The 24460-nt window shown below is 30.8% G+C and overlaps 1 protein-coding gene and 1 long non-coding RNA gene across 2 annotated transcripts in view; one reads left to right on the top strand and one right to left on the bottom strand.

Moving 5' to 3' along the window:
* The window catches only part of LOC139813851 (uncharacterized), a 77695-nt gene that overhangs the window by 27912 nt on the left and 25323 nt on the right, over positions 1 to 24460 (top strand). The gene's annotated exons all lie outside the window — the stretch shown is intronic.
* The window catches only part of LOC139812599 (beta-alanyl-bioamine nonribosomal peptide synthetase ebony-like), a 32784-nt gene continuing 11449 nt past the window's right edge, over positions 3126 to 24460 (bottom strand). The window contains exons 2-13 of the mRNA XM_071777554.1: positions 13514 to 13698; positions 13058 to 13333; positions 10815 to 10970; positions 10264 to 10490; positions 9389 to 9451; positions 8427 to 8637; positions 8072 to 8239; positions 7686 to 7885; positions 6150 to 6354; positions 4978 to 5341; positions 4460 to 4910; positions 3126 to 4347 (exon numbers count right to left, since the gene is read on the bottom strand). Of these exons, the coding sequence (XP_071633655.1) occupies positions 4207 to 4347; positions 4460 to 4910; positions 4978 to 5341; positions 6150 to 6354; positions 7686 to 7885; positions 8072 to 8239; positions 8427 to 8637; positions 9389 to 9451; positions 10264 to 10490; positions 10815 to 10970; positions 13058 to 13333; positions 13514 to 13646 (2595 nt within the window). The 5' untranslated portion in view covers positions 13647 to 13698 and the 3' untranslated portion in view covers positions 3126 to 4206. The remainder of the gene's footprint in view (positions 4348 to 4459; positions 4911 to 4977; positions 5342 to 6149; positions 6355 to 7685; positions 7886 to 8071; positions 8240 to 8426; positions 8638 to 9388; positions 9452 to 10263; positions 10491 to 10814; positions 10971 to 13057; positions 13334 to 13513; positions 13699 to 24460) is intronic.

A 24460-nucleotide genomic window follows, 5' to 3' on the forward strand; every position in this document is an offset into this window, starting at 1 on the left:
TCTTGTTTTAAGTAAATGTAATACTTACAACGACTTTATGATACACCTAATCAAATACTTGATCCACAAACCTACCATAAAGTCGTTATAAGCATTACATTTACTCAAAACAATATTCTTGACTTGTGTCAAGATATTTGAAAATTATTACTAAGAAAATATTCTTGGTTAAAAAAAAACTTATTTAAAAGAAATAAAATAAAATAAGTAAAGTGCTTTTCTTGGCTGCAGAATGATTATTTTTTTGTGTGCCGTCTTCTATGAAACATGGAGAAAAAAACTTTAATGATTCTTCATGCTATTAAAGAAGAAGAAAAGGAAGAAATTACATTATTATTATTTTATGAAAGCTATAAGAATGCTCCAAATGATTTGCTTATTGCAAGAGAGACAGAAAGATTTTAAAAAATTTTATAATTTTTATCCTGTGGATCATATAACCGCATTTATAGTTGTTTACCAATTCAGCATAAAATCATTCATGTTGTGGAACGTTAATTTAATTAAAAAGTAGAACTTGCCAAAATATTAGCGACTAAACTGCTTCAAATACAATTGAGTGAACTGAGCCGCGCGGCTAGACTGCTCCAGGAGCAGTTGAATCGCGCGATTCTGAATCGCGTCGTCACAATTGTTAGAGTCGTGCGACTAAAAACGCGAGATTGACAATAGTTCCATTATATTTACATGCAAAGCAGACCATAATCAAAGACGCGCGCCTGCAATCGCGCGGCTTGAGCGTAAAAAATCGCGCCATTGACACTCGACTTTAACCGTCCAATCTGTGCAAAGATATGTTATAGACAGAGAGGAATGTTTCTTACACAAGAACACATTTATTCGCACGAATATAGAAAACGGGCTAACTATATAAGAACCAGGCGCGATAAATAATGCGCAAAAGTTTTATTTTTGTTTCGATTTTACATATCTTCCAACCTTGACTGCGCGCCAACTCAATTTGTCAGACTTGAAACACTTATTGTTTATAACTATCGAATGGTAGAAAGCTCCTTCAGAATGTCAAAATAGACTTCGTCAATAGTACAATGTTATTGTTAGAGTTAATTCCGTTAGATTGCTTTTTGATATCCATCATTATCAGAGATTAGTCTCTTTTGATATAATTATAATCATGAACTAAGTATTCTCCCAGTCAAATGTTTAATTGTATTGTATATAATATGTTTAGACTTTCAGACCACTGAATTGATTATTTAATATTTTTAATATATTACGTGGTAATGCATATCTTAGATATAGATTTTGCAAGAGTTAAAGCAATGATGAATCATAATGGTTAATGTATTCTTTTTTTAAAAAGAACTCATTTAATAAATTTATTATCGTATAATTATTTTATTGTATGTAGTAATGTGGAAATTCATTACGGAATTTGTAAGAAATTTTACGATCGGTAGGTTGATATAAATTGTGAACTGTCTAATATTTTACAAAAAAAATTTAAATAATATTTTTGTATAGTAAGATTATTTACAAATGTATTAAGACATGTTCTTGGTGTATAAAGTAAATAGATTATTAGAAAACATAATTTAGTTATAAGATTGCAATGGTCGAGATGCCTCGTGGATATGAAAACGGACAAAGTAAACTATTTTCTTCTCCTTATTACTTTTGGCATGCGGTGCTACAGTAATTCAAGTAGGTCATATAGATCTATTCTTGATGATATCGAGCTATTACTGCAGCCTGCCACATAGTGCGAATATTTTTATAACAATGGATAATGAATATAGCAATAAAATTAAGAACAACGCAACAGTAATAATAATAATATCCGTAATAATAATGTATTCTTTCTACAGTTCATCTTGAATAAAGAAATTACATCTTATTTAGCACTTCTTATACTATCAAAGATATATTTTTTCATAAAATACGTACCTTTAATTCGATTAACTCATCGTTGATCAAGTCAATCCAGGGAAAGAGGTTGTCAATGACTTTCCTGTGCTATAATCTTCTTTTTCAATAAGAGGGCGGTATATATCAATATTGTTTCTAATTCGAATGTTTTAATCAGTTCTTTGACATTGGTACTAGCTGCGAAACGATTAAGTATTGAAATCATCCGAGACAAACGTTCCATTCGCCTGCGTTGAACACGATCCCTTTGTAAATACAGATAGGTATAACTGCAAGATCTCCGTAGGTTTCCCAGTTGTGCAATATATCTTGCTGAGAACTCGTGAAAGCACTTCATACTTTTGTAGATTAAAATCCTTTGCAAAGAGAACCAGGGCGAACTGTTTTACCTGAGATAATTATGAGAATCAAGATATAGTGTTTTGTACATACATGTAAGAAAATATTTCCTTAAGGTCGTTCTCCGGTCCTTATACTAGAGAAAATCGATTTTCTATAGATTTTCTTGAAACTGTGAATATACGTTAATTTAGGTGTGCTTTATGCGTGGTATAAATTTCAGTACTTCTCCCGGTATAAAAAATCAAGATACTGAGCCTCAAAGTTTCAACTTTTACTAAATTTTGGTATTATTAATAAACTCTCTCTCTCACTTATCCACTCACTCACTCATTCACTTACTTACTCACTCAGCAGTAGTAGAATCTATATTCTATATACATATACATACATATATATATATGTACATATATATATGTAGGTCTAGAGGTATGTTCCGGGACTGTTTACGTTTTTTGAAATGTACAGTCCTGGAATATAACGCATATATATGTAATCAGATTCAAAAAATTGTCCCGAAACGTGCCGTAGGACATGAATTTTTTCCAGGACAGTCCTGGAAACTGCCAAATGTCCTGGAATATACCGATGTAAAAAAATAAAAGTCTCGGAACATACTTCCGGACCTACATATATAATATATGTATATATATGTATACACATCTGTACTTTAAAATTAGAATAAAAACAACTGAGAAATAATTGATGCTTACATATATTTTAGCTTGAAATATAGATCCACTCAAAAAAGATTGTTCTTTCAGAGAAATTATACCTGTTCTTTCAAAATTAATTGTATAAATACTAAAGTTAACTGCATACCAGTTGCATGATTTATTTGGGTTTATAAATAAATAATAAACAGAAAATCCCGAATGACAAATTAAACATGACAGTTGAATAATTAAATCTTTTATTGCTTATATTGTTTCGCTTAAAAAATAAAAATGTTACATTTATCCATAACAATTTTACAATATTAATCGATGACCGATTTTTCATATTTGATCTTATTAACTGCCTAGAAACGATCCGACAAATTTGTACAAATAATTGTTACACGGGATTTTTATATGCGTTTATATTATATCACGATAAATGAGATTAATCAATAAATAATCAAAATTTTGTGTAACAATCTTTGCCGTTCAAGCGTTTGACTATGCAATGGTAGCTCTGAAACGCGATAGCAATTGCAAATTATTTCAACATTCGTAGCTATACATATTACAATTGTTACTCACGATTATCGCACATATATGTACAAATTTATTATTACATCATTTTATTTCTATCCATTAATCGTCAAAATATCATTTCATGTAACATATTTATGTAATTGCTACTTTTATAATACCTTTTACTTAAAATACTTTTCGCTTAATATTCTTTACTTAGAAAATATATAATTTATTATAATGAAATAATATATTAACAATATATGTGATTATGTAATTTGTCAAAAGTCAGGCCAGAAAAAAGTTTAATAAATCTGCTATGAATATTTATATTGTATTTTAATCAAAATACTTTTATTGAAATTTAGCCGTATTATAACATGCAATTATTAATTTTGAAAAATTTTCTGTAGCTAAAATCTTCGAAAATTATATCATATTTTTATACGTAAATATCAATTAATAGTTAAAAAGATTCTCAGGCTGAAGTAAAGAATTATGAAGGTTTTCTAACCTATGAAAGAAATGAAAACCGACAAAAAACAATAATTATTACACAAATGTAGAAGTATAATGTAGAATTGTATAGATGATCGTTTAATTACTGTATCGTGCATTACATTGTCACTGATATTTATAGAGAATAATAATGCGATGTGAAAAATAGGTTTGTCGTAATTGATTATTAATGATCACATATGCATCGATGAAAGATCGCAGTTAATGCTTACTATTCGGTAGTAATACTTTTTTTTACACTTTTTACTGTTATTACGCTAGATATATTTACAAAATCATTCTAGTTGATCATCTTTAATGAGCAAATGGCCACTTGGTTATTAGGAAGTTTGTCGAAAGGTTTATTTCCATCGATTGTCTCGTATCTGTTCATTTGGTATACCAGCATTGTTTCATACCCGTATACGTCCATAGCAAGTTGCTGAACATAAAGTTTAAAAAATATAAGTCAAGAATTTTGCAAAATCATGTATTTGTGTAATAAGTTTCTGTATTATTAGCTAAGTTATTAAAAAATTAGGTTTATCGTTTACCTGGGTGAGTGGATTAGTGTTTGTGGCGAAAATTCCGATGTATTTTTTTTGTTTGGTAAGTTGCAAACAGTATTCTTCCATTTGTCTTATTACAAGTACATTTTCCGTGGGATTTAAATCGCTGCTCGTCCCCATGATGAAACTATGAATAATCTTGCCTTTACCCTTTGGTAATTTGTAATCTCTGATCGGTCCCTCCAGATATTCGATGAAATCAAAAACAATCATTAACTCAGATTTCAGTATCAGTTCAGGTTTATCCCAAAGATCAAAGTTGAAAGTAACTCCGATTGTTTTGCCACTTTGCACCGATTTTATTACGAAACTGAAGTTCTTCTCTACAAGAAAAACCCACACAGCCTCCACAAATTCTAGACAATCGGCTCTCGTTATGTCCAGCATTAAGTACTGCTCCAATTCGGGTTTTAAACAAAAGCCTTTCATGATTATTCTGCAAATTTAAATAAATGTTCATCCTTACTTTGGCACGTATATTTAATTATGCACAACATACTTACTCGATTACGTCCTCCTTATGGCAGTCGTTTAATGATTCAAAGACGTACGATTTCTGGTCAATGGCTTCTTTCAAAGGTTCCTCGTCGGATACTATGAACTTCATCCGGTCTAATACTTCGGCTAAATTTTTCGCTGTGATAAAATCCGTGATACCGATCTGATAACCTTGATCTCTTAACTTGGTCACGGTGTAAATGGAATTCAAGGAATTTCCACCAATTTCGTAGAAATTCGCGTTTAACATTACCGGTGTGCGACTACTACGTCCGGTTATGGATGCGATAGTCGGAAAAAGGATACGGGCTTTTGCAAGATCTTGACTTGGCACTCCGCTGTAATCGCAATTCATAGCAATGTGGTCTTCTATAAAACAAAATTTTTTATTTTAGTCAGTAAAACATAGATCTTTTGAGTTAAAATATAAATTAGTCTTTTTTTAATTTATTGATAATTAAAAGAAATTGGATCATAATTTATTCTTATTTACATTTGGATTATTAATTTTTGAAAAAGTAAATACAATTTGAAAACTGAACTTAATTTGAAATTTTCTTTCTTTCTTTTTAATAAAAGACTTTTTTCAATTTTAGTGCAAGAGCAATTGTTGTTAAAATAATACACATAATTTAATAACAACTCAATAAGAAATTGTCAAATTGATTACTCAATAAGAAACAGATATGAAAGAAAATGAATTCCTTTCGATCTTACATTTTTTATTTAATTTACTTATATCGTAGACAAGATTGGAAAGACTACCCTGATCTTATGTGGTATCATGTATAAAACTATGTAATATGTATGAAACTATGTATGTTAAAATTGAAATAAAAGGAAAGAAATACATATTTATAAATCGGTTTTCTTAATTATAGATTAGTCACTCGTTTCACATAGTTTCACATAGTCTTGTAGCTTATAAATAGACATCAAATTTTTTTATATGCAGATTGGTGGACAAGAGCAAATAAAAAATCTGATGTCTTCTTATAAACATGTATATTTATACGTAAACGTTTACATATAAGACAGTTACATGTAATTAAAGTATAACTAAGCAAAATAATTAATATTTCAATATCTACGTTATTTAATATTTCAAAGAGATATTACGACGTACGTATCATTTTACTTGACAGAACGATATAAAGTCATCATTGGTTTGACATACCGTCATTAGAGCAAGATGATTCGTATCTTCTTAGCAATTCCTGTCGATTCGTTTTCCCATTTGTTAGAAGAGGTATGTGATCAACAATAAAAATTTGTGGTAACATATATGGCGGTAATGTCTTTTGAAGAAGATTTTCTATCTCCGAGATGGATAGGGTCGTGCATTGGAACGAATGCGTAACGGTAACGAACGCTATTAATGCCTGAAAATATAAAATATACCTGTATAAATTAATTTAACGTTAGAAAATCGATTTACACATTTTTTAATTTTTTTTAAATATTCGTGCTTTTAGTAGCTTTAGTATAATATTATAGTAATTTAGAGACAATGCTTTTAGAATGTATGAACAATAAAACGTTGCCGATAAAACGTTTTTAAATTTCATGAAACTGTATAGTAGAATAGTTTGTTCGGTGGAAGCAATTAGATTTATGAAGCATCGATATTCAATTGATAAATTACTTCAATTTTTTCTTAACCCTTACTTGCCACACTGAGATCAAATCAACCCCAAGACCATATTCCCTTAATTTTAAGTACCGAAACCTACGGGGAGCGGGTCTATAGTGACATCTGTCAATAGTTCGAGCATGCTACTATCCTCTCAAGCCAGCAGCATTACGCCGGGATCGTTAGTCTGTCTAAGGTTGGTACATCGATATACCAACCTTATTCTTCACTCGGATGTCAAAATACAGTGCAAAAAAATTCACTAAAATTTCACGAATTCAGCCTTACTTGCTACATTGGGGTGCAGGTGATCCCACTACACTTTGGACGACTTCCTCTATGAGGAAGCAAAAAGGAACTAAAATTGATTGTAATGCTTGTTTTTTATTGTTCATAACATGTTTTACTTATGTTCAAATAAAAATCTTATGAAAGTTCGATTTAAACAATAAATATTATAGCATATTTTGATGATAACACAAAGTTCATTTTTTTCACAAAATTCCTTCCTTTATTTCTCAAAATAAATACCTTTTTTTAAAGGGCCACTAAACTACTATTTTTTTTCTTGTAGTACTACATCAGTAGAAGACTCACCTAAATTTTTAGCCATTTTTATAAAAAAAATAAAAAAATAATGAATTTTTTTGTAAAAACAGTCATTTTTTCATTTTCTTTTGCTATTTTAATTTTTTTATTATCCATAATTTTAATTTTTGGCTATATAACCTACATAACTTTTAAAAGTAAGCTCTTAAGAAGTTCTAAAAAATTTGGCAAGTTAAAATATTGAATAGCTTATTTGTTGTAACAATTTTTGTCGCTGGGGTAGATTCCATCCCAATGTGGCAAGTACGTGATTCTACAGAAGTGTGGCAAGTAAGGGTTAACATGAAAATGATGAGCACAACCAAAAATATTAAAGGTTGGTTTTGTATTTAAAGCGATTAAAAAAATAGATATGTATGCTTATTTAGCTCTATAAGATATTTAGGGAAGATTTTAAAAGAATTACTTTTTGTGAATGTTTTTCAACATATTTACGTTTTATTTTGCACACATATGTAGTGAAATATTTACCTGTGACAGTTTGCCGGGTTTGTGACAGAGAACCACAACTTTATCAATATTGGGTATCCTGGCGACCACCTTTTCGACTTCCGTGAAATCGACACGGTGACCTCTAATTTTGATCTGCGAATCCGCAGATCGTCCTTCGTAAATTAACGTCTCTTTGACAATTTTGGCGTAATCACCCGTACGGAAGATTTTTGGATATTCTGCAGACATCAGTACATTTTTAAATGCGTAACAAAGTCGTAATTTTTTCCACTAAAGAAAACGCGACGTTTCGCTTGTAAGGGAAACCAAGATTACGAATAGGAGAATTTGTATGTCGCAGTGAATTCTTCAAGTTCGAAAGACGTAGAATTCGATATTCTTGTTGTATTATTTTATTTTCTCACCTGGATCAATGACATAAGGATTGTTCAAAAATTTATCTGTGTCTTGTTCACATATATAACCCGCGGCAAGATTTTTTCCAGCCACGATCAGCTCTCCGACTTCTCCCTCGGGGATCAGTCGCAAGTTCTTGTTTGCGAGATAAATTATGCAGTTGTCGATCGGCTTTCCTGCAAAGCGATCCATGTAAATGTTGTTTAGCGTTTATTATTTATTAGTAACAATAATCCACTGAAATAGACTTTTGGTTATTAGCTTAGAATTAATTACTAAATGTTGTTATGCTTTGTTATATTAATTATTTTATTACTGTCATAACATTATTTTATTTTTTCAACTTTATTTTATTAGTTTTACCGATTGGCACTTTCTCCATCCCTTGTAATTGTTCCCGTTTGTTTAATAGGTAATATGTAACGTCACCCATGACTTCCGTGCTACCGTAGAAATTAGCTAATATCTTGTCCTTGTTGTGAAACGTGGTAAAAAATTGATTGGCCAATGCGACCGACAAAGTTTCTCCGGAGCAGACCCAGAGTTTCAAGCGATCGAGAACGTTGTCATTATCCTGTGCAAAGCAACGACAGACCGTATATTAAATCCAAGGTGTATTGCAAAGCGTTGTACATTCATATCGTGTAAATCGTAACCGTGTCTCAGGTGTCTTGATTTGCGATAACATTGTAAAGATAACGATAATGTAAGAATTTTCTAAGCCGCTTAGGATAACAAACATGAATTCTAATTATCCTTTAATTATCCTTATTAACAGATACCATATTAACACAGATACCTCGAGAGCATGATTTTCGCTAATTAAACATTTAATCGAATGCTCGTAATCGGTGTTGGGTAATTTACAAGCGCAACTTATACTGATTTGTGGAAAAACTTCTTAATTGAGACACGCCGATCTGGAAATCACTGAATTGTGAATGCGTTGATTTTTATTTATTCAATATATATTCGCATGTGCGTTTTGTAATTTGCTTAAGCGTGACGAATAAAGCGTGTCTATAACGTTTCCAAACTAATGTTGAAATGCTGAATAGTGAAAGGTTGCTTAAGATTTTTGCGAGTGTTAAAGGAAAAACGTCCACACGTCTTATGCCTTATCATCAATATATAGTGAATTATTATCATTCTTATGAGATATTGAAAGTTACTCATTTTAATGGTCAGGAAAGCACGTTGTTCTTAACCTTTCGTATAATGTTGCGTAAAGTCACGTTTAAAATTCCCGACAATTTTACGTAATAATAATAGGTTCGCTTATTATTGCGATAAATTACATGTGGAATATAACTTTACATACTCACTCGCAAGTTTAGATACATGAGCAATGAACGCAATAACGATGGCACAAGAATTAAGCGTTGTATCTGAAACATAGATAATTTTTTTGTCATAAATTAAGTTATATCATGTACATGATTCGTGTGATTTACACATTACATTAGACAACAGATGGCAGAACATTTCGTGAAATTTTAAATTAGCTTTATCGAAAACTTTTCGATCAGTATTTATTCTGTTCATTTTCGAATTGTTGTAAATTTTTTTACTAATTGCATCATGTTCAAATTATAGCCACTAAATATATCTTTTATACCATTATTAATTATTTAAAAGAAACAAAAATAGTAAATCTAGTTTCATAAAGATATGTGGTAACTCAACTTGTCAAAAACTATAGTTTTGTATACATTGCACAATATGCTTTCTCTAAGAAATGTAGAAATGTTTAATAATACACTAGTAAAATATATTTATAAATATATGCAATAAAAAATGATATATAAGAAATATAAATTCCATATATTTTATGCAATGTGTTGAACATAAGAAAATCAGAAAATTTTAATCATATTTATAATAAACTCATAAATACAACGTATTAAGTAATTTTTAACATAATTCAAAATTAAATGACAAATTGATTTAATTTTTATAATACTAGTTTCCATAATACATTTGCAAAATGTACTTATTGAGTTCGTTTACAATACAAGTTACATAGGTTTATTATACAATAATATTAAAACTTTTAATTACCATAATTATTTACCTAAAATAATATCTATAATTATTTTTTACTTATAATAATCTCTTTCATAAATTATCTAAGCTTTTTTTACTCCTAAAATATTCTTGTAATGTTATAATTATGCACGATTAATTAGTGAGTTTTTACCTGATGTTTTTCTAAAAGCAGTACTAACTTTTCCGGATCTCTAGTCACGCTTTTCGGGACAATTACTAGGGTACGGTTTTGTAAAAGAGGTCCCCAAATTTCGGGAACACTATCGCAGAAAGTAAGGGAAGTTTTAAAAACACATCGTTTTTCATCATCAGCGTATGGAAGTTCCCTCCATTGCCATTGTAGACGATTCAATAGAGTAGCATGCGGTATAAGCACACCTTTAAGAAGATAAATGTGTGTAATACAAGTAATTATGTTCTTTCAAATTCTTGCTCTTTTACAAACTATAAATTCACAATTTGCTACTCATGTTTTATATTTTTCTATAATTTAAAGTAGGATTAACATTCTTTTACAGAAACACAGTTCTTATTTGCCACGTATATATGAACATGATATTGTAAAAATTCGCTGTTACGACATTTAGTAACAAATAACGTCAATTTATAATGAATAAAAACGAGTATGCATACGCGTTAAATTGTATCTTTTACGTTGTATCATATAATTAGTGTCTATATAATAAAATGTAGTATTATTACCTTTGGAAATTCCTATACTTCCGGAAGTATGAAGAACCATAGCGAGTTGATTCAAGCTCTCTTTAGTCTGTAATGCATCTTCTTGTTCCTGTTTAGCTTTCTCCAAAAGTTGTTCATACGTCATGACTAAAGCTCCCTCATAAACTGATAAATCCGCTAAAAGCAGAATCGTATTTTTAGTTAATTGTTCATATTGAAGGAATAAACAGAAGCGGAGGAAATATCAATTATCTATTATTTTTAATTATGTCCAATCAAAATGAAGGTTTTTTCGCACATATTTATAGCTGAAAAAATAAAAAATCTCAAGGTTCTTTTGCGCATATTTATACAACTGAAGGAATAATAAAATCTATCCGCGTTCTGCAAATTGTTTTGAAACAATCCACCATTCGCTTTCAAAGTAATGCTGTTAATTCTCTGGGTAAAAACTAATCATCATAATATATAGATCTATATATACACGAAGACTGCGCGAGAAATCACATAAGTGTGGTAAGAAAGAATTATTACGTAGATATCTCACAATTATTAAATCCTTTATCTGCTTTATCACATATTGTACGCTCATTAGTGGCGAACGCGTAAGTTTGATAGCATCGTTTTCATCGTTTTCATTAGCACAATTAAATGCAATTTATAAAAAATTAATTGCTATTTTGGATATAGTTATAGAATGACCTCTGCTCCCGATTGACCTAAAATTTTACACATAAGTTGTTTTCGATGTGAGGAATAAAGTACGCATGTCCCAACTCGGGAAATTAAAAAAAAAATTTGTAAGTCCTTATCGACTAATAAAATTGATTCTATATGATGAAACCCCATGTGGCAACTCGTCTCACGTGGAAAGTGTATGCGTGGAGGTAGTAGGTTCCCTCCCCCCTTTGCGGGGAGCTCCACCTTTAAAAAAACTAACCTTACCCAATCCAATTGTTGTGTGAATGGAAAAGTATATGCGTGAATACAAAGATTCACTTTTTCCTACCCAGAACAAAATTAATGAAAGAGTTATTACTTTAACCAAAAAGTTTTAGTTACAATTACCGGTAAAATTGATAAATTTGTTATAATTTATCACATTTACCACCGTATTTTGAAAATTATGCAGAAAAACCGGTATATACATATAATTATCGAATTTATCACTTTTATAGTAACAAATATATCACGTAGAATTTTAGTCAATAAGTGCTATCATACAAAATTTTTTTTTATTTTCCGAAGTTGGGACCATGCAGATTTTATTCTTTACATCGAAAACAACTTATGTGTAAAACTTTAGGTCGATCGAGAGCAGGGATTATTCAGAACTACACCCGGTATTTTTTTGCTAATTAATTGCCATATTTTCGATTTTTTTGCTTCAGTCGATTTGCTAAAAACAATGGCTGTGCTAGCTTTTAAGACTAGAGTTAGCACAGTCATAGTTTTTAGCACATTGGCTCGAGCAAAAAAATCGGAAATAGAACAATTAATTAGCAAAAAATTGCAATTAATTTTTATTTAGGTCATTCGATCGTGCCGAAATGGCTGTGCCAGCTTAATAGACGTTTGGTTTTGATTGATGGTAGTCATGTTAATTTATTACAAAGTTAAAATATCTTTAAATAATGAGATTATGAGATTTTGTATGAAATTTTGGTAAATCTCGTACAAATTGAAGTCAATATAAAATAATTAAAGTCAATGATGTGGAATTATTACATTAACACTAAATAAAGTGAAAATAATATAACTTGATTATTTCTGAATATTTCATATTTTCATTAAAGGAATAAAACTAAAAATTGTGGTATTTTCAAATCCTATATATTTAAAGATATTTTAGCTTCGCATGAATTAGATGAGAGCAACATATTATCTTTTCTATATTCACATTATGGATATTATAACTTACGACAAATCACTTATTAAGGATTAACTATTATAGAATTCTAAGATTAATAATTTAGGATTAAAAATATTATTAAAGTTTGATCTTTAGAAATTAATAAACATTAATATTGTAAAACATTGACACATTTTATTTAATTGATTCTTCTAATCTTCTAGATAAAACCAGGAAACTACATAATAGATAAAACTTGAATAAGAGATATGTAAATAACTAAATAGGTAAAATAACTAAAAATAAAATTAAAAATTACATAAAATTAAATGTAGAAATCGAATAACGATAAATTAAATTTGTTATGATATTTATTTTGGAACACTTGTACGATGTAAAAGAGGACATTTACCTCCTTCCTCGACCACCATTATTAATGGTTGCGTTTCTTCGAGAATGTGTTTCACTCTAGACATCGGAAATTCCGCGTCCAAAGGTAGATAAACCATTCCTGCTTTTAGTACACCAAGTAATACAGTTGGAAACCGATGCGACGGGTTCATGCAGACAGCTATTAATGACTGAGAAGTTGTTTCAGTCTTTTCGTACTTTTGTAAAGCTCGTGCCAACTGATTGGTGATGTTATCCAATTCTTTAAAAGACAGCACGTATTCCTGGCCGGCGTCATCTGTATCGAGTTTCCAACAATGTTAAGATATAGATTTTTTTTCCATACAATGTCCACATTATCTCGTAGGCATTATATTTTTAATACAACTGGTTATTTAAATTGTCAAAAATCATATTCTAGACCACTTTCTCGATGTGACTTCTATTATATTTTATATCGAGAAGCAAAACCCCTTACCTTCGTAATATAACGCGGTTTGATTTGGATGGACTTTTGCTGCACGACTGAATAATTCATGCACTAAATCTTTTTCCTGATTTCTTCCTGTCTGCTGACCTCTTAAGATCGATTGCTGCTGCAAAGTACCCATTTTCAAATGTTCGTAGAAATTGTAACTTCTTGCTTCAAATGTTAGCAAAGATCTAAAATTTAATTTAGAATAAAAATTAATAAGCACGTATTTATTATTAAATTTATAAACACATATTAATACTTTCGAATGTGAAATCTTGTTTTTTGAAGTTGATAGTTTTATAGAGATTAATTGATTATTTCATATGAATTTTTTATATTTTGCAAAACAAAAGTTTGCATTTTGTGATAAGATTTGTGATAAGAAGTGTGTAAAGAAATATTGATACGCATACGGAAAAAACAGTATGGTGTTGTCACACACAAATCTGATTGTGTCAACTAGTAAATTAAATTAAATAAGTCATATCAACCGTACACATAATTACCGCTCAAAAATAATTAGGATGATGCAGCTAGGTTGCTGTTCGCGCGCGTATGAGTGAGGAGGGATAGTGCGTGAGAGACCACTAACACCGGAAGCTTGCAGTAACACAACAGTTTATTTAACAACCAAAAATAAAGCCGAAATTAAAGAGTGACATAATTTATAAATGTATTTGAATTTAAGTGAACTCGGAAACGCGGGCGTTTTTAATTCTCTATCAACACTTTTTCGCTTGTAGTGTTGGATAACCCGCGCGTGAATGAGAATTGATTTATCACAATATCGATCGATGACAGATCTTAACCTACTGACACACTGTTGACGAATGGCGGCGCGCCATAAGTTCTATGGGTTTTTATACCCACACGAGACAAAGAACGCGCCAGGGATGACGAATGCTTAGCTAAGGTCAAAATATCATGGAATAGAAGCTTCTCTAACTGAAATACCTAAGGTGCATATGATCATTGTCTTTGAAATTAGAGTATCAATCGTCGAAAAGACCGTGCCGGAGAGTGACTCGGCATCGTACGGAGAATAATTCTTATAATGATGTAAACACGAAGCAAACAAGGGGCGATCCGCTGAATAAATATCGTGTTACACTACCGCTGTGACTCATGACATAGGGCCGATATCACAGTCTCCGATTAACGTGATCCTCCGATTAAACTCACTCTTCGTCTCTTTCTAGAGAGACAGTTAGAAAGATGAGACGCAGAGTGAGTTTAATCGGAGAATCACGTTAATCAGAGATTGTGATATCGACCCACAGTCATCTAAATAAGAATAAGAATATTCAAGAGCATTCGTGATCTCGAGCATTCGCGATCTCGAACAATTGCTTACTAAATTTTTTTGGTTGTGTGCACTATATCTTTTTTTCCGTGGACGTTAATTTATTTTAGCGATAAATTGTTTTCTTATTGAAATGCTCAATATATTAATTGTACTAAATATTTGTGTCTGAAAATAATACATAGTTAGTTGCATAAGTTACTATATATTATGTAAGACTGGTTATCAGTTTTTAGGATGTTACTATAGAGAGAAATGTAAAAAAAGAAAGGGCAGCTTTTTGGTGGACAAATCACATAGTCGCAAAATTAGTTCTCTCTCAAATCAAAAAGAGATGTTCGTCTTAATAAACGATTATAATGATCTTGAAGCAACTGCTAATAATTAGTTAAAATTGATAACTCTATCTTTATTCAGTGTAACTGAATAGCTATCCTTAATTATTCCAGTAGGTAATTTAATAGTTATAATAATCTTTAGAGTAATTTTTCTTTCAATTATCGCTGTGAGATAATGGGATAATTACAGTAAAATTAGTTTTGAGAATTAAAATTAAAATTACCTTTATTCAGGGAGAATACATTTACAACTGTTGTTTAAAATCTGGTTTATTGATATGATTTTAATTCTTGTATACAATTGTAGTTAAGATCTTGTTTTAAAGATTTGTTGTAGTTAAAGTATATTAGTGTATATATTAGACTGTCGGTAGATTAGCTTATGAGCACAGGAAAATAACTCAACTTATAACTATGATTTTTCGAGCCTATTTATACTCAAGTGGCGAGAACCTCCCCGCGCGAGCTTCTCACCACTTCTTTGGCTTAGTGTCTTAAAGGAGGAGGAAGGTCTTATCACTATAGGTGTAATTCTATGCCCTGCGTACCGCGGCCTGAGCACCATCTCCCATCAGAAATCAGATAATTAATCAATATTGATATCTTTCTTTTAACATTTTTGGTTATTTTAAGACTGAGTTAAATTTTGTTTGCACGTAACATTATTAAAACAGTTTGCATTATGCGTAATCAATTATCGATCTCGTTAAAAATTAAAAATCAATTGGATTAATTTTATATTAATTAGTTAAAATTTCCACAGAAACAGTGATAATAATGGCAATATATTTACAGAACAAGCGTTATTAACGTATTTATGATAAGAAAGATAGTTTGTATTCCTGAATTATACTGTAGCATTAAAGTGTCGGCAATCTTGTTACTGTCACTATCGCTATCGCTATCACCTATTGTGTAAGGGGCTTAAGATATGAGACGTTTTTTTTTACACGTGGAAATGTGTTACGATAGTGTTGTCGGCGGAAGGAAAAAAGGAGTCATCGGAATTTCGTCTCGCCTTGACTCGATAAAAAGAAAAAGAAATTCACATATATAGAGGAAGGTTGTTCATACACACCGTGTTAAAATGCGTACAATATTCGGACCTCGCACTTATAATATATTCAATGCTATCAATAAAACGCGAACATTATTAGAAACGAAGGAAATAAGTAGCGAGTTGTTCAATCATAATATGCCGAGGTGCATTATTCAAATATTTTATTCGCGCGCGGATGTTGATTTTTACGCCGAACGGAGTGCCGGAATCGCTCAGAGAAAGCGAGAGGGATAACAGGCGGGAGCAAGAAATGGCAGAGCGTAGCAATAGATGGAAAGCGAAGAACACGAGGATATCTGTGGATAACAGACAGGAGCGAACACTCGAAGGGTAAATAAAGACGACCACAAAGTTTGTTTAAATTGTCTTTGCCAAATTCACCGTAGTACCGTTTATTTTACCGAACTCGTTACACAGTCGACTGATCGGACTTGCGCGAGAAGAACGGATCGCCAGTGTCCATCTGGCCGAGTTCTGCAGAGGCCAACGATTCGCCGATGGTTGACAGTCAACGCGTGTATGTGATCCGTTGCGTTCACAATTTCACAATCTGATTCGCGTTCTTAAGTTCGGCTCGATTTTTGTCGATTGTAACAAGTATAATTTCTCGAGTTTGCACGTATTCGCTCAGGCACAGAGTATTCTGGTTGTTTGCTCCGAAATTCCACTCAGGGAAGGAGCGGCGCGATGCCCCTGATTGGCTGTCCTGGTAATCATCTGCAATAGAAAACGATTAAAAATCTGTATTTTTAATTGTATCTTATCTGTTCTATCGTTCCATATTTAAAAGACAGATAAAACATTAATCGAATCAAATCGGTTTCTATAGTTTTAGATCCGAATGAGGAAATAACTATACAAATTTTATAGTTATGAATCGTTTTCTATATGTACAATTATTGCCCGTTTGAATCAATCGTATAAACACGATATAGTATATATCGTTATTTATGGTAATAATTTTACCTTATATGCGTTAATACGGATATATAAGAATAAAATGATAGACATCTCATCGATATTTATACTGTGTATATCAACGATATAAATTGATACATATATAATCGATATATATACTGTGTATATCAATGATATAAATTGAATCGTTTTAAAGCCTTCTACTTTGTATATGTTTTTATGAATTTAAGACGATAGACATCTCGTCGATATTTATACGACTTAATCGAACCGATAGATTTATCGTTTCTTATCAGCATTTTTTGACATACAACTTATTATCTTCTTTACGGTAGCAAATCGATTCGTTTTCTATCGTATATATCAATGATATAAATCGAATCCGCATCAATCAATCGGCGATTTGTTCGCGACAATGGCGCTAGGCTGCGCATGATGGAAAGCGCTTCTCGTATTTAAAATACATCTAGTCATAATGTATAGACCCCCTGCGAGGCGAAAAGCAGCGACGCGGAATCGGTAGCAAAAACTATATAAGACTATATAAGACGAATAGAAAACCACCTTCAATCTATTTTGCTTCTAAAATAAATAATTATTCTGAGTTTTCAAATAAATTAAAACAAAGTATTGGAGAAAACTTTCATCTCAAGTTTATAGGCTGCGATGCTGTGCCGGCTGTGCGCCGAGGAACGACTCCATTTTACCTCCTCGATTCGATCGAAAATGCTCTGGATATCTCTGGAACGGTAAATAGGTACACTCTGAGACTGACATATCTGTAATCAGCTTGACGAGACCTTTCGTTTGGTACCTACTTTGTGACCAAACTCGAATGCGAAAAAAATTTTTGGGGCCATTTGCCTATGGACACTTGTTTTCACTCTTTTTAGAAAAACGTACAACCGCAACTCGCCCGTCTGGTCTGGTTTATGACTTGCATGAGCTAAATAAAAACTTGCGTGCTAAATCTAACAAAATTCCTTCTACACAGTATAAATCTTCAAATTTAAATTTTACCGAGTATGACTTTCCTTTGTCAGATAGATCGGCTGCTCCAACAAACAAACATGTTTATTATTCACCTCCAAAAACATATGCTGAGGCCTTGAAAAATTCTAACGATCAAAACAACAATCTAAACGACTTTGCGCACACTGGCGACATAGCATATTTTAACGGTTTGATTTTTGAAATTAAGAAGCTGAGCCAGCTTGTAAATATAAAATTAATGCTCAATTCTATACAAGAGCTCAATATGAAATTAGCCACTTGCACAGATGGACTCAGTAAACTGCAGATGTTTGTTGAGGCAGCTGATCTTATTAACTAAAAATGATTCCTTCCTCCTCTCCATTAAGGATATGCTCTAACAATATTGATATTGCCCTAATTACTAAAACGTGGATGCATCCTAATACTAAATTGAATTTTTCTGGTTTTGACATCATTTGTTCGGATGCGCCCTGTGTTAAAGCGGGAGGCTAGGCAATTTATCATTAGCAAAACCTTACGTTATCATACCCTTCCTATTCCGGATATTGATGGATGTGAAATATTATTAATAAAGCTGCTATCGGGCTTGAATCTGACTTTGGGGGTCACTTATATTTCTCCTAGCGTTAGATTCGACTTTGATAAATTTGATGCAATATTTAAAGATTTATCATATGATAAGATTTTAAATACGGAGAACTTGAATCGCCAGTGAATAATTAACAATTAGCCAAGGTATTATGATTGACCTAACCGGCAAATTTTATTGTTTAAAAAAACGCTACGTTTTGACCGCAGATTTCGGTCCTTTTCAAGCGTATAGAAACTCACAAATATTAGTAAATCAGACATAATGCCAAAACTACGCCAAATCTAAAAACTAAACATAAAAAATTGAAGCACGCAACAATGAGTATAAGTCCATAAATAATTATATAAATCAAAAACTTACATATTTGTATACGTTAAATTAACAGAAGTAAAATATATACATGTTAAACGGCATTTTCGTTAGTTGTTTATGTCGAAGGACATGTCAGAGCCGTGCGGTGGTAAAATTTAAACTGACGAAACCGGACAAACAATAAACAAACCAATGTCGTCAATAATAAGAGCTATAGGCGTAGAGAGGGAAACAGAGAAGAAGGAGAAGGAATTATGTTTCTTTTATGATATGTTCGTAGAGAGCGTTAAGATTCTTCGTGTCTTTTTGTAAGTTACTGGTGTCATCAAATTTTTTAATAAAGACATTTCCGCTAATTCCCTCTTTCTCACGTAGTTCCAAGCATTTAAATACGTTTCGACAAGAGTTCCAGCTATTTACTATTTTTAAACAATTTATTCGTATTTTTCGTAGATGAGGTGTCAGCGGTCAAATTAAAAAATTGTTTAAAAATAGTAAATGGTTAGAACTCTTGTAAAAACGTATTTAAATGCTTGGAATTGTGTGAAAACTGCCAAGAACTCTGAAAAAAAACAATCGGAATATTCAGCACCCTGTATTTCTCGTAGATGAGGTGTCAGCGGTTAAATTGAAAAATTTGTTAAAAATAGTAAATGGCTAGAACTCTCGTAAAAACGTATTTAAATGCTTGGAATTATGTGAGAACTGCCGAGAACTCTGAAGAAAACAATCGGAATTGTCAGTACTCCGTATTTCTCCTAGATGAGGTGCCAGCGGTCAAATTAAAAATTTATTTGAAAATAATTAAAGGCTGGAACTGTCGCTGACACCTATCAGGAACTGTAGAACTTTTCGAGAACTATAGAATTTCATGGTAAAAATCAATTTTTTTGGAACTTGAGGTGCTCGCGCGCGATCAGATAACAAATTTGTTTAAAAATACTTAATGACCGGAACTATTTCTAAAACCTATCAGGAAGTAGAACTCTTCGAGAACTATAAAATATAATGGTTAAAATTAATTTTTTTGAAACGTGAGGTGCTACGGGAGTTAGCATTTTTAAAGTTAGTTTTTTGAGTTCTGATGGAGTATCGTAAATAAATGATTCACTAATCATATTAAAAACGCTAGAAACTGATGTGCAGCTGATAAGACATTTATAATAAGATCTCAAGTATTTTGTAACGTAAATTTCTGATAGAGTATCGTAAAAAAACGATTCACTAACCATATTAAAAACGATAAAATTTTTTTATCGTTTTTTATCGTTGGCTGTTATCAGGGTGACGTTTCCGCGATCGCACGTGTCACGCTTCGCGAACGTGTCGAGCTGAACAGAATTACGCGGCTAGCACGACAATATACAGACAAGAGACGAAAATGCTCGACGAAAATAAATATTACAGAAATAAAATGGTTTGTTCCGCCAACAATAATTAAACAAGAAAAGTTCATTGATTTCGACTTCAATTGGCAAAATAAATTGAAACGTTGCTACGTTTCGACCTCTCGAATCGGGTCCTTATTAAGCAATCTAAACAACAAACAAACAATCCAGTATAACAATAATTTGGTCCGCAAGATAAAATTAATAGTCAAGGAAAAACATTATAGATAAAAAGCGATATCTGGTAATTATTCTTTGTCACAAACTTAAACATCGGCATTTTCGAAAATTTTACCCGAAATAATCATATCGCTGGAAGAACAATAGTCAGTGAGCAATGTAAAAAAGTATGCAGTTAAAGGCGAGCAAAAATGACTTACAAGTATAACTCGGTGACAGCAGAGAATGCGTTTAATTATCAGAGAGTGACCACCGCGAAAATAAATATTAATTTAAGTCAAAATCGTTACAAATTAGTTACTCCTTAACATATTTTAAAACGAGATTTTAAAATTAATAATGTAATTTTAGTCTTGACGACTAAATTAATAAATGACTAAACTTATTGTTATCCCGTAAGTATCCTAATGATAATAATTGGTAATATTGAGTAATTTTCGGTGATTTTGGTAAACTGAAAATAATTTTCTTAATTTCTGTCATAATTTTTCAATTTAAATTGATTTTTTAAATTTAATTTGATGAGTATTATAATATCTCCAAGTCTTATAAGCGCATTCGTTAATATTCTGTATTAATGGATCAAATCGATTATAATGATCAGAATCGATTATAACGTAAGTGCTACGATTCGTAGCAATGTCGAAATTTGTTAACGCGAGCGCTAATTATTCAAGCGCGTTTTCTCGCTCTAATAACTTCTGCAGGATTCAAATAATTGTATTTGTGTAAACATTGACAAAAATTTGGAAAAAAAATTAGCTTAAATTTTTAATCGTTCAAATTTTTATTAAAAATAAAAAATTTGATTAAAATGAGATTATTTAGCAATAAAGAATTGTTGATGCTCGATCAAAGCAAAATCTATAATAATACACGGAAAAAACGGTGTAGTTGGCTCACACATAAATCTGATTGTGCCAACCAGATTTAATATTATAAAAATATAGAACAACTAATTATCTGTTTGCTGCAACCACAGAGCAATCGTTGAGCGACTATATTGCAGCAGTGACGATACCTGGTTGCTCCAACCAAACCATTTCTTGATACTTCAACTACAAATATTTTAATGGCAATTGCACCATTTGGTTGGCTTAACTAACATGTTGTGATGTAATCTAAAAATAAATCGCTATCACATTTTAGGTTATTGTAAAATAAAAAATATAATAAAACTTACGAATCATTATCGGGAGTTTTTGTAAAACGCAGCAGTTGTCGTCAAATAAATAAGAACATACGCCTTATCGCCAATGGCGCCGCGATTGTTACGCGAGATAGCGACAACTGCTGCGTTTTACAAAAACTCCCGATAATGATTCGTAAGTTTTATTATATTTTTTATTTGTTTTAATTTATCTAGTACTTGCCATTATTGTTCGTTTTTTAAAGTTTTCCAAAGGTAAGTTGTTACATTATTTTGTAAATTTCTTTATGTATGTTTTTCTATTTAGAATAAAATAAAGTTTAATTCCTACAAGGCCTTTTTATTATAATTTATTAATCAACTAAAATAATTTAAGGTAGGCCTTATTTGCTTCCAGTACCTTATAATAACATTGAGATTCTATTAATCTCGTGCGAGAATAGCTAATAAAACTTTAAGAGGTGAAAAATGGCGACGACCGTGGCAATAAACTTGTATTCTTTCGTAGTAGTCTAAAGGTAGAATGTCAATGGCGCGATTTTTGACGGACAAGCCGTGCGATTGCAGTCGCGCAGCGCTAATCGCGCGACAGCAGTCGCGCATACTATCAAAAGCGCGATCAGAGTTGCGTGACTTCACAGAGCAAAATAATCATTTTACAGCCAAGGAAAGCACTTACTTATTTTATTTTATTTCTTTTAAGTAAGTTTTCTTATAACAAAGAAAATATTTTCTTACTAATAGTTTTCAAATATCTTGACACAAGTCTTTGAAAAGCCAGAATCTTGTTTTGAGTAAATGTAATACTTTCGTTATATATATATATAATATATATATATATATATATATATATATATATATATATATATATTAGGGTGTGTCATTTTGGAGCAACTTTTTTTTTTATTTCACGAATAGCATATATACTTGCAGGAAGGTAAAATAAGATACCTGTTAAAATTTTAGCCCTTAATATTAATATTAACAGGTCGCTCATCGCGATTTTTTTATTTTTTATTTAGTAAGATAGAAAAAATTTTATAACTATCTAACAAACAGTAATACAGCATTGCGCCACATAAATTTTCTGTAGTAAATTTACCGCTCTACAAAAAAGATCTCTTATCATTTTTTTCATAAATTCAACCGTTCAAAAGATATTCAAAGTTAATCCTATATACATATATATATATATATATATATATATATATATATATATATATATATATATGTATGTATATACACATCTGCACTTTAAAACTGGGGAAAAAAACAACTGAGAAATAATTGATGCCTAGATATTTTAGCTTGAAATAGATCCACTCAAAAAAGATTGTTTTGTCAGAGAAATTATACCTATTCTCTCAAAATTAATTTTATTAAATACTATTAATGTTAACTGCATACCAGTTGCATGATTTATCTGTAAGAAATAAATATTAAAATAGTTCTATCGAGTAATATAATGTAATTATTAATGTATTAATAATAATATATTGTTAATATATAAACTTTATAATATTTAACACATAACTGATCATTGGTCGAAGGGTTTATGTTGAATCATTCGCGATTGTTATAAATAAATAATAAACAAAAAATCCTGAATGACAAATTAAACATGACAGTTGAATAATTAAATCTTTTATTGCTTCGTTTTTATTGCTTATATTGTTTTGCTTAAAAAATAAAAATGTTACATTTATCCATAACAATTTTGCAATATTAATCGATGACCGATTTTTCATATTTGACCTTATTAATTGCGTAGAGGAACGATCCGACAGTACAAATAATTGTTGCACGGGATTTTCATATGCGCTTATATTATATTACAGATAATTGAGATTAATCAGTAAATAATCAAATATTTGTGTAACAATCCTTGCCGCTCAAGCGTTTGACTATGCAATGGTATAGCTTTGAAACGCGATAGCAATTGCAAATTATTTCAAAATTCGTAGCTATACATATTACAATTATTACTCACGATTATCGCACATATATGTACAAATTTATTATTACATCATTTTATTTCTATCCATTAATCGTCAAAATATCATTTCATGTAACATATTTATTATGCCTTATGCAAAGTAAAATGAATGACTATAATTCATGTTTTATATTACTATAATGATATATCAAAGAATGAGATCTATAATCTAAATAATTTAATAACATTATGTTGAAGAATAACTTAATTTATTTTAATTGCTTCTTTTATAATACCTTTTACTTAAAATATTTTTCGCTTAATACTTTTTACTTACAATTAGAAGATATATAATTACCATAATGAAATAATATTAACAATGTGTGACTATGTAATACTTCAAAAGCTAGGCCAGAAAAATTTTTTATTAAATCTGCTATGAATATTTATATTGTATTTTAATCAAAGTACTTTTATTGAAATTTAGCCGCGTTATAACATGCAATTATTAATTTTGAAAAATTTTCTGTAGCTAAAATCTTTGAAAATTATATCATATTTTTATACGTAAGTATCAATTAATAGTTAAAATAGATTCTTAGGCTAAAGTAAAGAATTATAAAGGTTTTCTATAGCCTATGAAAGAAATGAGAACCGACAAAGAAACAATAATTATTACATTTGACAAATAATGTGGAATTGTAGATGATCGTTTAATTACTGTATCGTGCATTATATTGTTACTGATATTTATAGAAAATAATAATGCGATTTAAA

This window comes from Temnothorax longispinosus, chromosome 5 (assembly GCF_030848805.1).
Source record: "Temnothorax longispinosus isolate EJ_2023e chromosome 5, Tlon_JGU_v1, whole genome shotgun sequence".
Classification (NCBI taxonomy): Eukaryota; Metazoa; Arthropoda; class Insecta; order Hymenoptera; family Formicidae; genus Temnothorax; species Temnothorax longispinosus.